General features: G+C 34.1%; 1 protein-coding gene across 1 annotated transcript in view; it reads right to left on the bottom strand.

The window, feature by feature from the left end:
- LOC136416608 (alkaline phosphatase-like) overlaps positions 1-15,814 on the bottom strand; it is a 233,940-nt gene that overhangs the window by 110,538 nt on the left and 107,588 nt on the right. Inside the window, exon 3 of the mRNA XM_066401875.1 lies at positions 7,127-7,350. Within this exon, the coding sequence (XP_066257972.1) occupies positions 7,127-7,350 (224 nt within the window). The remainder of the gene's footprint in view (positions 1-7,126; positions 7,351-15,814) is intronic.

A 15,814-nucleotide genomic window follows, 5' to 3' on the forward strand; every position in this document is an offset into this window, starting at 1 on the left:
ATATTTGAACTATTTTTATAGTAAGGAAACAAAATAATTGTTAGAACATAAACTCTAAAAAAAAGATTTTTATTGTTGACCTGTGTTATTATTTTAAGTGCATATTATATTCATCAACTATGAATTGCGTAAATACACAAAAAATAAACAATATTTTGCTCTGCAGTTTTTTCTGGGTTATACGGAAAAAAAATAGGATAAACAAACAGAGAAGGTCTTGTGTAAGAGAAATATTTAAAAACAGGAAACAGCGGCTGCAATATCACAATTTGCTTCAGAAATTCTGTTAAGAGATAGTTAAAAATATTAAATTGTTTCTTTTATTGTGTTTTGGAATAATGCCTCACATACAAATAGAGGTTGTTGAAGCGGTGGATTGCACCGGATTTAATAGTGCTGACTATATCAGTATACTTTCACTTCTTTTCCAGTGGATGGTTCAGAATGTTTTGTATATCAAACAGGCTCTACATGCATATGCATGTCAAAAGGACATATATAAGCATAACACTCGTAATATGTACAAACTGGTGCCGGTTTATCTTCGACTGTTGAGATGTAAAGACGGCTCTGAATACTACATACTTCCTTAACATGCTTCTTTCGTTGGTTGAAAATTTAGCATCCTATATTCCATTGTTTATTAATCCTTCTATTTGCCAAAATAGATGTTACAAGAACCCTAACAATCTAAAAAAATTCTGGATGTGACAGTTTCGGGTGCCAAATAATAATAATGCCTCTCTGTATTAAAAATCCCTTCAGTCGATGCTTTTAGCATTCAGTGTCAAATTCAATTTCTCGCCTCTTTTATCATTTCCAAGGTTGGAAAATATTTGTCCGTATATCAAATGGTAAATGTAGCTGACTGCAGTGACAAATTTATTTTACTCTACTCCATACGAGGATGAAATATGGAAAATATAATTCTTTGCTACACTCATGCTATCTACTTCTAAATGGGGTCCATCGCGATTTTAAAATTAGGTTCATGTACATCTTGTGGATGATAGAGAGACGTATTGTATAAAACCGTATGCATCTCATATGTGACGCGCAAATAGTTAATCACTGTTGAATAACGAACTGTCACTATTTCATTAACAGGGAATAGCGAAAATTAATTATTTTGCGAAGAGTTCTGTTGCAATTCCATTATCGGATGGTTATCCGTTTGCCGCTAGCTGCAGGAAACTTTCATGAAACTTTGATTGAGCTTAGTTAATTTTCCACTGTCCTATAGAGAATTTGTTAACATTTCATCGGATGCATGAAGCAATTCATGTTTAGAACAAAATAATTGAGTCTTAGAAATGAATAAGGAAATTAAGAAACAAAGAGAGAAGAGAGAACTCAAAAATGATATAGAGAAATCTTCAATTTCTCTATGCTTTTATTTCTCGCAGGTTGCGCATGCAACGATACGGAAGTGACCTTATCCCCCACGAATTCGTACCGTTATGAAGCAACGAGGCAAAACAAACAACCATAAACAGCTGAACTGCCATATAGGTGGTAGTTGTAGCGAACTTTGAAGAATTTCTTATTTTTCGCAAATTGTTCTAGTCGCAGAATATTCATCGTTTACAACTTGCACAAAAAGACCATTTACTACCATTTACCATTTTCATTACCATTTACTACTCATATGACTTGCTTCCCTCCTCTGCGACTTGCGCGCAAATGTGATATTCATAGAATGCGTAACATGTTTCGCTCGTTGTATAATAAACTATTTTAAACCTCGCATCAAAAATCATTATTCTAGATGCATTGTGTTTCAAAACAATCAAGATAATGAGTCGTAGTTATGCCATTTATCCCGTTTGTAATTGTTACCTAAAACATTTGTTTATCAGGTATGAATCCAGCAGACTACATTTCAACTAAAAGAAGTGTATATCATATTATCATTAATTGTGAAATGAATACAAGTACGTTTCGTTACGACAAATCAAGAAAGTATTTGGTATTTGTCATTATTTGATTAATTTCTCATTTGGCAAGCGGCAAAGAATGGTTTTCTTTTTGATCCAATGTGAAATGTGATGAAGTGTGAATCAAATGTGAAAAACTTCTATAAACAATATATCATATTACTTGTGAAACTTTAATTTAAATCGCTCAAAAATTATACAAACTTAAACCGACTTGAAAGATTGCTACAATTTACTCCTTTAGTTTCAATTTGGAGAATTGAACATTTTATAAACACAAAAGTTTTATTTAATATAGGCAAATTTACCTCAACGTCGTGAATTATTCACCATAATTTAGTTGCAGAGCTTCCTTTGAAATGCAGTTACAAATAATACATCAAAACAAATTGAACGCCACTAAATTTTCATTAACTAATACCAAACTGTACAAACAAAATTTGGAAAATAAATTTGGTGGTAGATATTTTTAACAAAAGAACCAGATACTGCAATAGAAGATGCAATAAAAGAACATTTTCATGTTAAATCAATGTCCGTAAAGTTCACTTCTTATCGATAAAAGCCCAGTAGTGCACGTAGTCGGCTGTGGTTACCTTACAAGAAGGTAATATAAGTTAAGTTATAAAATTGTTATATGAAAAACAATATTAATTCAATCAAGTGTGATGTACAGAATGAGGAAATTTCGATGTTTATACAGGGTGTTTAAAAAAGATGTTTCAATATTTAAGGGGGTGATTGCTCAGGTCATTTTATAAAAAAAGTTCTTATAAATATACATCCGCAAATGCTTCATTACCGATCTACAGGGTGTTGATCTTTCATTAATGTAGGATCGCAGTTGATTATTGGAGTATTCTTGTAGTTAGGTATTACTTTTACGTTTGATACATGTTAGATAGTAGGTATTAGCTTTAAGATTGATATACGCCTGAGGTTCGACCCTGGTAAGCATTAATTGGAGCATGGGAATTTCCCATGCTATGCCTTGTCGGTATTGGAAATCTCCGCAATAAACTTGACCGGCATTGGAACTGCCTGTAATATACTTTGTCGGCATTTGAATTGCCCTTGATAGATTCCGTTGGCCCTATAGTTGCAGTTTCAATTCCCAGTTAAGACGTCACGGTTTAATGCGGCGGGTAGTGTAGGTGGTACCCTAACCAGGGTACGCCCATAGTTTATCACCACAGGTTTTAATATTTAAGGATTAGCAGGGCATGTACAAATCTCTCTTTTCTTCTTAGTTCGATTGTCGTTGGCAACTCAGAAGTCACGTTCGCGGTCGCAAATTCATAAGTTACTTTGTACACCGTTTTGTTCACTTTATTTTAATAAACGCACATTTATAATCCTTTTTCTGAACTGTGATTTCATTATAAGATATAAACACCATCCTATATCTGCAGTAGTATCAAATCCGATCATATGTATAAAATCTAATCGTATATATTTCACATAATTCTGTGGGTACAAGTCTTGAATTTAACATTTCTAACAGTGAAGGAGCTGCGAATCACTTTAATGCGCAAAATTTCAACTCTTTTCGATTTCATTTTATTCCTTTGCTCTCGTCACTGTTTTCAAAGACAAGATCTTTTGTAAATTGAGCTTGCTGCAATAAACAGTAATTCCTCATCCAATAGTTCTACAAATATTTAACCTTTTAGAAAGCTGATATGTACTGATTAAGTTGATGATGCCAAAAGTTTGAACTAAGGAAAATTTATAGACTAACTAACATTGAGCACCATGAATAAAAAGTGTTGTGGGAGACAGACCCGGGATAGTAAAGCGAACGGCCGGGTGGCGCACGTGGGAATACGGCCTTGCTCGTACCAATTTAAGTGTGAGTCCCAGGATTTTAAAAAATTAGGATACGAATTTTGGATTTTTACTGAAACGAATCCACTTTTTGAATACTAAAATTTAAACGTCCTGGGGGCAACAGGGTATTTTGCTACAAACGGCTTTCGCTAACTTTTATATTTTTAATTTTCAAGAAAAGTATTTTATACGAAAAAATGTAAGGTTTTTATCTGTATCTTTGAAGGCCCCTTATTTTAAATATTCAGTGTTGTTAGGGATTGTGTAGAGGACAGAATATCCGATAATTGATTTAATCTATTAGTTCGATTAATTGTATTCTATGTTAGGTCCAAATTTGGCGCGTGTACGTGGTTGGGTCGATTCACCCCTTTCGATACGATAACCGTGAACTACGTAGATCGTGGACTGGATTGATCGATTATGAAGGACCACCCTGAGTTCGCAGTCTCAGAGACACTGTTTTCGCGTATAAAAGAAACTAAACCTTCTTAACTTAACAAAGGTTTATTGGTAACATTAACAACTATACAATATCGAGAAATGCGTTATTTAAAGAATGTTGACGAGAGTTTAACGCGTACGAGTCCGTGATGAAGTGGCGAGAAAAGAGAGCTTCTTCCGTTTCGCACCCTCCTTAAGTATTGGTACGGAGGTGTAACACCCATAGACGTACCCCCGATAAGGCCCCATTAGCGGCTTCTAGGCTACCTTGTTACGTTAAAGCGTAGCACTTAGAGGCACGAACGCTGGGCTTTTATTGGAGCCCAGCCATTGTATTCGTTTGGCGGTACCTTTAATTTAAATTCGCAATGTTAGTCCGACAAAGAATAGTGCTGGAAATCCCAATCATAAAATAACTTCCCTCTACCGAAGATGGGTGTTAAGCGCTGGGAATTCCAACAGTATTACCCAATGGCTGGGGTTGTCCATAGGCGTAACATCAGTTTCTTACTCACTTCGAACATTTAAACTAATAAATAACTAAACAATAATCCGTGATAAAACGATACGTCGCAAGTCCTAACATTCTACATAAGCCTAGAATTAAATCCATGATTAGTATGTAAGGAACCCGTGTGCTACGCTTATGAACATTACTCGTTTTTTTTGCCACTTTGTCTATATGACCAGATGTTGGTATGCATTTCGTTCAAACTTAAACTAACTGTAATAAATCTTCTCGCCGCCCTTTTGTGCGTACTAGAATTTAGGCACGTTTTCGATTCTGGTCTCAACCGCCCTTTAATAAAACTCCAATTATGCTGTTAAAGTTAGGCAAGCTACAGGGACAGATCTAGGAGAAGTGCCGATGATGACCTCCTGGTTTTTTAGTACGCCTTGTGCGCTTACCATTAACTTTAGTATTTAAGATTTTGCAAGAAGAAAAATTGCCCTCTTTTTGTGCGTCTCCGTCGACTCTTAACTCCGTACTTTGCACGTTGCTCGTACGCGAATAGTTTACTTACGGTTCCTATACACGGTTAATTAGTAAACTAGTTAACCTATCACAAAAAATTGTAACTCCTTTGCTAAATTACTCGAAATTATTGGTGAACAACAAACCTTAGTTACAGTTAAGAGGATTTTTTTGTTTTCTTCATTTGCACGAACATGGTGTCTTTGAGACCGTGAACTTAGGGTGGTCCTTCACAAGCATCCAGCCCGTTGCTAACTAGACGTATCAAGAATTAGGTCACGTCTAATTAACATCTTGGAATCACGAATCCACGAATAAACAAGTGTGGCTGATCAAACTTTTACTTCCTTAAATAGAACACCCGGTATATTTTCCAAAATGTTATAGATGACATCGAGACGATTTCAATGATATATAGTTTCGTAGATTTAATATTGAAACAAAATCAAATGCGCAATGCCGGAAAACGCCATTCCGCCATTCAACGTCGAAATATTTAAATATATTTAAAAGACTTTCAGGATTTGTTTCTCATTCCACAAAAGACCACAAACCAAAAACCAATTCCTATAATATCATAAAAGTCCAAGAAAGCCGCAACGTTTCAACGTAGCAAGTATATTTATTTTATTGTTTCCTTTACCCTGACTTTAGCTTTCTTGGCATATATTTACGTTTATCTTCAGGTTTTTATATATTCTAAATTTTGGAATTATGTTGCGGTTAAAGTGGTATAAATCTACACTCGCTAAATGCAAATAAGCAAAGTTTAAATAATACTAATTGGGTTTCTTAAAAAATTGCCAGAGGTAAATTGTTTCCTGTAGAAACTGTATTCTGAATAGAATTTAGCCACGTTGTTAATTATTAAGCAAACGGATTATACTTGTTATTTTTTTCATTGTAGAGAGTGTTAAGGATTTTAGGTTATTGTTTTTGGTGTAGTTTGCTTAGTTAGTTTATTCGTACTTTCATCCCTTAAGTTACGCCCATGTATATCGATATTTATTTAGAGGATTCCATCTGGGTGCCAGACAACCATACCCATCAGACCATATCGAAGGGCTCTTTATAGCTGGGAAATATGCAACTTGTCAAAAGAAGCTTTCTAAATTGGACCATTGTTGCGATCTGCAATTTGGCGGGTCTGCAATATTCCAATAAAAGCGACTTGTGTAGGTATTCACCCGATGGTTGCGATTTATGACATCAGACCCCCGTAAGGGCTCCTGGTCGTGGTGCACCCCTGGTTGGAGCTCCTCAGATTTAGTACTTAAGGGATGAGAGTAGTAGTTTTTCTCTCTTTGACCAGTGCTCGCTCCAGACATGTGATCGTAAACATAGTTCGTAATCTGCCCAGTTAAGCAAACCCCCGGTTCATACTTAGACCAACATTTTGTCATTATTAAAATAAGTAAAAATTAATACAGTCCACTTTCGTAAACCAAATTGTTGTTTTCGTGATTTCGTTTATCGAAGGAACTTTAACACAAGGCGTGTGGGGTCGTTGAGCTTAAAAAGTTTTGTAATTGTTTGAATCATTAAAAAGCCATACTAAAGCGACGAAAATAATTTGACTTTAGACATTGACGTTGAAGCATCTTAAATTTAAATAAAAAAAGATAACTTGAGGCCATTTCGGCTTGTGAGTAGTACGTGATTGATATGTTTTCAACTTACGTGTCCCCACAAATGAAACAATGACATAACATACCATTGTAAGATATCACGCGCTTACCAAGCACAGACCGAAATCGCGTTCAGTGGCACGTTTAACGCGCTAGCGCATTTGAATGATGTCCTGTCGGTTGTCTTTTTACTCGTATTCAACTGGGTCAGCTCTATAGTTAGAGTCAACGAATTTAGTTCATGTCAAATTACATTGCGATAAATTGATTTTGCATCAATTGGTTGATAAAATAAGACTATTTCTATTTACCTTTGCTAAGGCTACTGCTGGAAAAGTATCCCACGCGAGCTCATGATCTTCCCCACTATTCCCCATTCGCTGCCCTCTGAGAATTCTAGAAGCTGTCGTGGTTGCCACTCCCATTCCATCGCCAACGAATAAAATCACATTTTTTGCGAATGGTCGATGATCATCTGAATATTGCAGTCTTCTTCTCAGGGCTATTCTGGCTTGTTCGTACCAGTATTCGCGATCTGGAAAAAACACTTTGTTAGTTAGAAAGGCAGTAATTGAGACGAAGTTTCAGGTAGTTATATTGTCATTTGTTATACAGGGTTGCTGATAATTCTGGCAACTAACTTAATTATGATCGATGCAATGAAGATATGTTGTCAATTATACAGTTTTCCCTTAGACATCAGAACTTTTTTATTACAAATGAGACACCCGAATAAATATTCTTATTTTTTGAACTCGGTTGACGTTCTACGAAGATTATCTACTAAACATCATCAAACAGTATCCATAAATTTTAGATCTATATGCATTCATGCAAATGGATCAGAAAAAAGTAGCACATGAGCACTATGCGTACTCGTGTTTTTTTTTATCATAAATTGCTTTCAAATATATTCTAAAATTTATCGATAATTTTCAAAATACTAGTTATATTATACATTTGTATTGTATATTTTATTATGCCTTATATGACTATTTTCCCTAAAATCCCGGAAAGCAAAAACAATTTGACAACGCCGGTAGTGCTGGTTATGGTATAAATTTATAGTACAGCACTACTTGCTTTTCAGAGCTCACAGATACCAAATCAAACAGCATAGAATAACCTTCATGCCAGAGAACGAGTTATTATTGATTATGCTTGGAATAGAGCTTCGCAAGACCACGAGACCATCTCGTAATTTCGTGTGTGTCTTGTTATGTAATTTCTGCTTTGAGATTGAATCCGAGACTATCTTGGCCTCGGTCTCTGTTTTGGAGTACGAGATTGATACCGAGATCGATATTGTAAATAGAGATTTTCGAGAACTTAGGACACGACCGAATATGGGAAAGCGAATTCAAAGTTTTCATTTTATGTACTTATAGTCCTCCAGATGACGATAGATTTTATCTTAAATTTATTTCATAAGGTTATTGTGACTTTAGTTAATATGCCTTTACTCAGGGATTCCAGTAGTGGTAAAGTTCATTCTTATTACGAATAGAGATTTTTAAGAGAATGAACACCTGTGCTTCACATAGAAAAATTACATTTCATTTGTCCGAAAGCTGCGATTTTAGATAGTCTAGAAAATGGGCAAGGACGCCACACATGTCATCTCACCTGATGTCCATTTGATTGAATAGGTTAATAGTGATGAAAACCTTTGACGGCATTATCAAAGGCATTGGTTGGACATATTCAGTCAAGCGTTTAGGTGATTTGCAAGGTGTCCTTTTTTGAAACTCGGTCATGAGGAGCTCGCTAATCATAAAAGAAAAGAGGTCGGTGAAATTAGGGAAAAGTTACGCTATTTAGAGTTGAAGCGCATTCTTTTCATTTTTAATTACCTCGCCAAATAAACTGAGAAAAAAATTAAAATATTTTTCCAAAATCTAAATTTTTTTCGAATACCTCTGAAAGTCGTTGAAATATTTAAAATTTGAAAACGACACATTTTCGAGCTCTAAATTGCGTAACTTTACCCCAATTTAACCGACCTCGCATTTTTGATGGTTACTAAGATGGTTGAGGTGCAGAAACGGTCACCCTTTATATGTAAGAATAGTGAAACTGAAATTTAAGAAAACTAAATAGAATCAATCATTGAAATGTGAGTAATTCAAGTCCAGATTGACGTTATAGCCATGTGAACTTGACTTTTTTCATGTCTCTTGTCCCGAAGTGACCCCAAATGATGTAAAGTGTAACGCTTTTTTTTTCTGTGTAAGTTTATATGCCACGATGCACCAGTATTCATAATGCGGTTTCATGAAACATGCGAATAATATCGGGTGTCACCCTTTAAATTAAGTGATAAAGAGACCACATCATCCGCAAGGTAGTTTTTAGACAAAAATATCGCCGATTTAATGGATGTAACAAGCAAGATTCTGCGGGATTCTGTATTAACAGATAACCAAAAAACACAAAAAATCATATATGCTTCAGACGGGGACATTTAATAAAAAAGTAGGAGTGCATAGCAAAATGAAGTCAAGGACAAATAAGTGTAAAAAATAATCAGACCGAAAATAGAGATAATAACGTATTGAAATTTGAATATTTAAAGATGCAGATATTAGGCAATTGGGTCAGGTTTCTGTACGGACAGAATGCTGGCCCTCGCTTGTTAGTTTATGGTCGATAATTTCCCAGAATATTAAAATAAGTGACTTAAACAGTGAATTTTAATAATTAACGTAAACGAATAATATTCAGAATCTACAGAGTGGAGATTCATTCAGTCGTATGTAAGTAAACCCGGACGAAAATATTCATTGCTCGCGCAGCTACTTTCAAGAAAAATAATGAACCTGGAAATCATAACACAGGATGATTATTTTTTACTTTTTCAAAATTTTCAAAAATAGGCAATCTGAAATTTCAACGTACATAAATCATACATTTCCTTCCTTAATACAAGAGGAAATGGGAAATGCCTGTGAAATTTGCTTAAATTGCCAAATTATAATAATAAGTACCAATTTCTCCAACTCAATGGATCGGTTTTCTTGAGTGAAAGCACAACTGATTTATACGGTATGTCGAAGCCTAATTAGATTATATAATATAGGGATTATTATAAATGAGAATCGTCCTAAAATAGAATTGTGCTGTAGTTAACTGAAACTAACGGTTTAACTGGTTTTTAGTCGAGATTTGCTGATAAAATTGTAAGTAAATGTCCTCACATTCATATTCGTTTTGAAACATTCTTAGACCATGAAAATCCTTTAAATCTTTCAGAATTCAATTTTAAAAAGGTAGGATATGTATAGAAATTTGCGAAATCATTAATCACATGGAAAATAAATCCCATTTTAATCATTATAACACGCGACTCGATGTAAATAAATGTGGGAAGCTATGTATGAAATGTATTGAAGAGAGCATATTTCCAGCTTATCTAAAAATAGCAAGGGTAATTCTAATTCATAAGGGTGGTAATAGGATTGATAGAAAAACTTATAGACCCTAGTCTTACTTACGGTACACTAGGTTACTTAGGTACACAATCTAAAAACTGCAAAGTCTCGAAGTAATTGCCGAACTCTAGAAAACAGCAGAGTTATTTTTTTGACAAAACATTTTGCGAAATGCTGTGGTTCCCTACGTATTTTTATAGGAATTTTTCTATTTATTTTAACCCAAACAATATTCCTTTACATTTGTGGCGCGTTTTTAGGAAACGTACTGTATGATAAATAACAAGAGAACCGTGACGAATCTATTTTTTTTTCGTTCGGTTAGGAAAAAAGTGCAACATATGATGAGCACCGAATTCATTTTTATTATACAAAGTGTCCCAGAATGAGAAGCAACGCTTAACCATGTTCCTTGTGGATTGCATCGAAATTTTGTGTATATTCTTTCTGCTTCTTCGGACACATTCGACAAAGGTTATTATTCCAAAACCATCAGTGGTAGCGGTCAATTGCTAGAAAGTCGGACGTTAAATACACCAGAACCTTTTTATTTGCTCATGAACACGTTTTTTTAAATCTAATTGAGGCTCCAAATCAAAATTCAATAAGAAATAAAAAAACAGTTGCATAACAGACAGGAATTTCATTAAAAAAATCAACCGTTTTCATGAGCGAATAAAAAAGTTCTGGTATATTTAACATTTGATCTTCTAGTAATTGACCACTACCTCTGATGGTTTTAGAATAATGACCCCTGTCGAATGTGTCCGGAGAAGCAGAAAGAATATATATCAAATTTCCGTACAATTCATATACCTGTTGGGAAAATACCCAACATCTTCACCTAATAATAAATTTCTTTCTTTGCCAACGTAAACCCTTCTTAATCACCCTTAAGGGCAGTGTTTACATTATCCAAATGCATACACATTCCACACTCTTCCCACGCTCATAACTCTTCTCACCCATCATTTTTCTCACACCTTCATGGCACCGTATTGATAAGCAATCCTTTCCCCTGCACTAATAATTCACACTAATTGGTATGACTATGAGGTGGTAAAAATATATATGGATAAGATGAGGTTCATATTCGGTGGGAAAATTAAGTTTTTGAGTCAGTCTCAGACAGTCATATATAGTCTCTCACACAACACACAACGCCTCTTCAACACCTCTCCAACTCTCTTTTTATACTCCTACAGCCTCAGTAGGACCGCAATACGGCTCTCAATTAAAACACAACATTTGCCCTGTCCCAAAAAACTCCCGATCGTCAAAGGTTCTTGATAATCGGTGGTCGCTTGGGGTTTTCTAGTTTAGTTTTACACTTCGTTATGACCTTTGTCACCTGTGCAATAGTGTTGGACAGTTAGTAAAATAAAAAATAAGTGTTTTGTTATCAAGTGTCTTTTGTTCTACATTGGTTCAGCGCCAAATAATCTGTGGTCCTTCGAATAACAATAAGATCGAAACGAAAGAGATACAGTTCACCTCGGCACTGCCAATCAACTGTGCCCCCCTTGTGTTTGGGGTGAGACAGCAAGCAAAACGCAAACTTGCCCCGATCAATACCTGTTTTGAACTTATATGCAAAGCTTAAAAAAGGTGAGATTTTGAGAGGTCGTATCTCCAGAAGCAGACAATTTCGTATACAAGTATATCACCATAAATCGATATATTTTTTTATCAAAGAATATGTAGTTAAGCGTTGACCCCCTCATTCTGAGACATCTTGTATATAAACTAAGGTACCAAGCAAAAACATCGAAATTTTAATACCCCATACAATGTAAATACAATTTACCAAGGAAATATTTTTCATTCGATTTTCTTACTCAAAACGAGAAATCAAATAACGCTTAATCAGATTTCGCTTTCTAGACAGAACTTTTTTCCACGTACTCCAACTTTTTGACGGAGGAATGGACATTGTGACCGGACACGTAATCTCTTTTATGTTAATAAAAGAAAAGGCGATTTCGGAAAAAAATATACGATATCGTGGTATTTATTACACATGATGAAAGTGTTTAACTTGACTAGAAAGTTTAGAAGAGGTATAATTTAGGCATTAAAGGTAAACCATGACCATGTCCATTTAGTGAAATAGATATGAAACCCTGACACCTTGGTTATAGCCTTTATCCTATATTTTACTAAGGTTTCTCGATTTCTACAGGCCGCCATCACATCTTGTTAAAGATTACTTTCGTATTTTGTAAACTAATATATTGTGCTATTTTTAAGGTTTCGTTAAGTTATTTGTAGCCTGAAAGTCACTTACAGATGGAAAAAATTTTCATTGGGATATCCAAATTGGGCGAAAGCTTATATCTCGTTATAAATGATATTGACCCCACGTTTTAGAATAAAATATTCGCTGCTATCTCCAAAAAAGAGATATTGAACGAATGAAACTCCCCCATTTAAATTTCGAGGATAGTCCTACCCCAGCCAGAGGATTAAAGCCACAGAGATGAAAAGAGCAGAAAAGTAAAAATTTCCCCTTGAAGCAAAAGATCGACGGTCCTAGCTTTTTTCCGTTTTTTGATTTAAAGGCAAATCCTCCAAATCTTGCTTACTTAAATTCGTAAAAATATGGTCCTCTGCCTCTTTTGTGACGTGATGAAACCATATCACATAAATTTGTATACATAAATTTGTATAATCAATAAGAGGCAGCCCGATCATTTTGTTTTGAAATAATTTATGTTGGTTCAGGTTAGTAATAGCAGTTCAAATTATTACTCACAATTCATGCACAACAGAAGTTCATTGAAATTGTTCAAATGCAGTAGTAAATAATACACTACTAGAAACAAAGTAATTGTCCTCTGATATCGAAACCCAAATTGGAACTAATGACTCTCATGTTTTTTTGTCTATCAGGAAAAGGCTACTTTATACATCTGGGTACATGTGTTTGAACAATACAATTACCCTCATATTACATTATAGATCTTTCTCATACATAATTAATCTAAGCAAAAATTTTCGTGTATTCATACTTGCTTTCAATTTACATTTGTGCAAAATTCTCCATTATTTTCATATAAATTATTGATAAATTCCATGGTAACAACATAATTAGTTTGAAAATCTACCATTTGAATTTTCACTGTATATTATTATTTTTTATTTCAACAAAAAGTGTTAATATTCTAATCATAATTTGTAAGAGACAGGCAAAGGCAAAGTTATGCTGAAAATAGTATACAAGACAGATATTTAATTATCTAGGTGTAATGATAACTATTATTGCAAATAAATTATTTATGAACCTCATTAGTAACCAAAAATTCCACAAAGCAATTGTTCTCAGCAAGAATCTGCTATCAGCTGCTTTCAGTTTGCTGAGAATAATAATATATTTCACATTTAATTACAATTAATTAAGAGAGTAGAAGAAATCAAACAATTTAGAAATAAATTGAATGTTACAGCAAATTTTAGGCCAGAAAATACATTACGTTTAAAATTCCAAAATAAAGGCAAAACCTCAAAATGAAAACGAACATAAAGTTCTTTTCAAATTTAAGACATTTTATAATAGCGAAATTTCTAACTCGTTTCGCAGTTAATGTTAACTGAAAATAGTGTGCATTTCCACCGCTCAAATAACCTCTACTCGTATGTGAGGCATAATTTAGAAAAATATATAAGAAAAATTAGACAGTTCCCAAAGCTTGGAGAAAATAAAATAAACTTTATCCCATGTTGGAAGATATTCCAAGTAAAACTGTTAAAATTGATCATGACAATAGGAAATATGGAATAAAATAAAATAATGGATCTTTAATGCGACTAATAGGAATTTATGGATACTTCACTTGACCTTTCTTGAATGAAAATCTCCAGCTGCAAAGGCTGGCAGCAGCAACGAAATAGATTTCTTGAGGAAAATATCTTTTTCCTTCAAGACTGCACGTTTTGGTTTGTTTTCTCGATCTCGATAATTCGAGATCAAAGATCCACAATATTCAAACTCGATTGCTGGTTCAAAATTGTTATAAATAAAAATTACGAAATAAACTCTTTGTGGACTGTATTTTAGAACTTATTCTGAAAAATAGTTTACAGATTTTTCACGCAAGTGCACAAAAATGCAGAAGTGCATGTACAAATTGTAAGTAGATTGAGTAATTGTGGTATTAATTGTAGTATAAATGTAGATTGTAGAATTGTAGTAGTAAAATCGAATTGTAGGATATTTTTTATACTCTTTCCATTTAAGCCCCCCAAACAGTAATGATAAGAGTAGAATGTAAATATCTTGGTATGTATAAGTAGATAATAACTTTTAAAAGATTTTATAAGAATGTTTTTTAGAGGAGCATGTAGTATAAAGAGTGAATAGAGTAAATATATTTATGTCAGTTCATTAATTTATAATGTGCTTATGCCATAGTAACATGTCGACCTATGTAGGTATTACAGAATTTTACTCGCTTTAACTACATAATCGACTTTTCTTTATACATATTATATATCCAAAGCATCCATTTTGTAGCACATTAACACTACAAAAACCCTTCAACTTTCGCAGTTATTTATTATATTATTATATTTCCCCCATAATCAACCAAATAATATTCATATTCCGCTTATTCTGGGGTATGTGAAATCTCATATAACAAGTCTATTGGTTATTCAGAAAAAGCAGATTACAACTAAATCCTAGCAAAGACTGTACATCGAACCGAGCAGTATATCCCGTTGCTCAGCTATAGGGATCTTGGTAACGATAAAAGATATGAGGTGGATTAAACCAGAAAACAACTGAATACAAAAATGTTTGAGTTCAAAATTGCGACCCTACGAAAAAGCAAAGTTGATGATGGTTGCCGAAAAGTAAAATGTCGGATTTCAAATACGATATCGCTACGTTATAGGAAAGGAAAAGTTGGAATGATGAAGTACCAATCACTTCGAATTACTTCGTCAATGAACCAGAGGAAAAAATAAAATATTTTTCCAAAAATTTTTGTTTTTTCAATGCCTCTCTGAATACAATTTAAATGATTTCGTATCTCTTATGGTTGCCGAAATCTTCTGGTCTAAAGTAGCTTGTTAGAGTTGCCCTTGCCACTAAATTAATTCATTTTCATTAAATAAGATCATTCATCCATTAACCAATAAGTGACAAAAATTATCGTATCTCAATATTGTGAATATTAATAATGCATTTGAGAATCCTGAGATACTTAAAGTAGAGCTAGAGATAGGAAAATGAATATACATTAAATCCCGACATAACTTATACCGCAATAAAGGGTATGAGCATGATAAGTCGTCTCTTAAAGTGTCCAGTTTGTATGAGCAACAGGATTATAAGTTGCAGGTAGGGCCATTCTATTTACGAAGCATGTGAAGCGAGGATGAATTTATGTCCTGTTTGCCGTATCGGTTTCACGTGTGCATGAAATTGAGAGATTTGATAGTTTTAAGTGCATTATCATCTTCTTCATCGTGAGTATTTAAGCCTCAGTATCCTAAGATTATTACCGTTAGGACAATGCCATACAGAACGTTTTCCGTCGTTCTGAATTTGACGATGCTTACTAA

The sequence above is a fragment of the Euwallacea similis genome, chromosome 24 (genome assembly GCF_039881205.1).
Source record: "Euwallacea similis isolate ESF13 chromosome 24, ESF131.1, whole genome shotgun sequence".
Taxonomy (NCBI): domain Eukaryota; kingdom Metazoa; phylum Arthropoda; class Insecta; order Coleoptera; family Curculionidae; genus Euwallacea; species Euwallacea similis.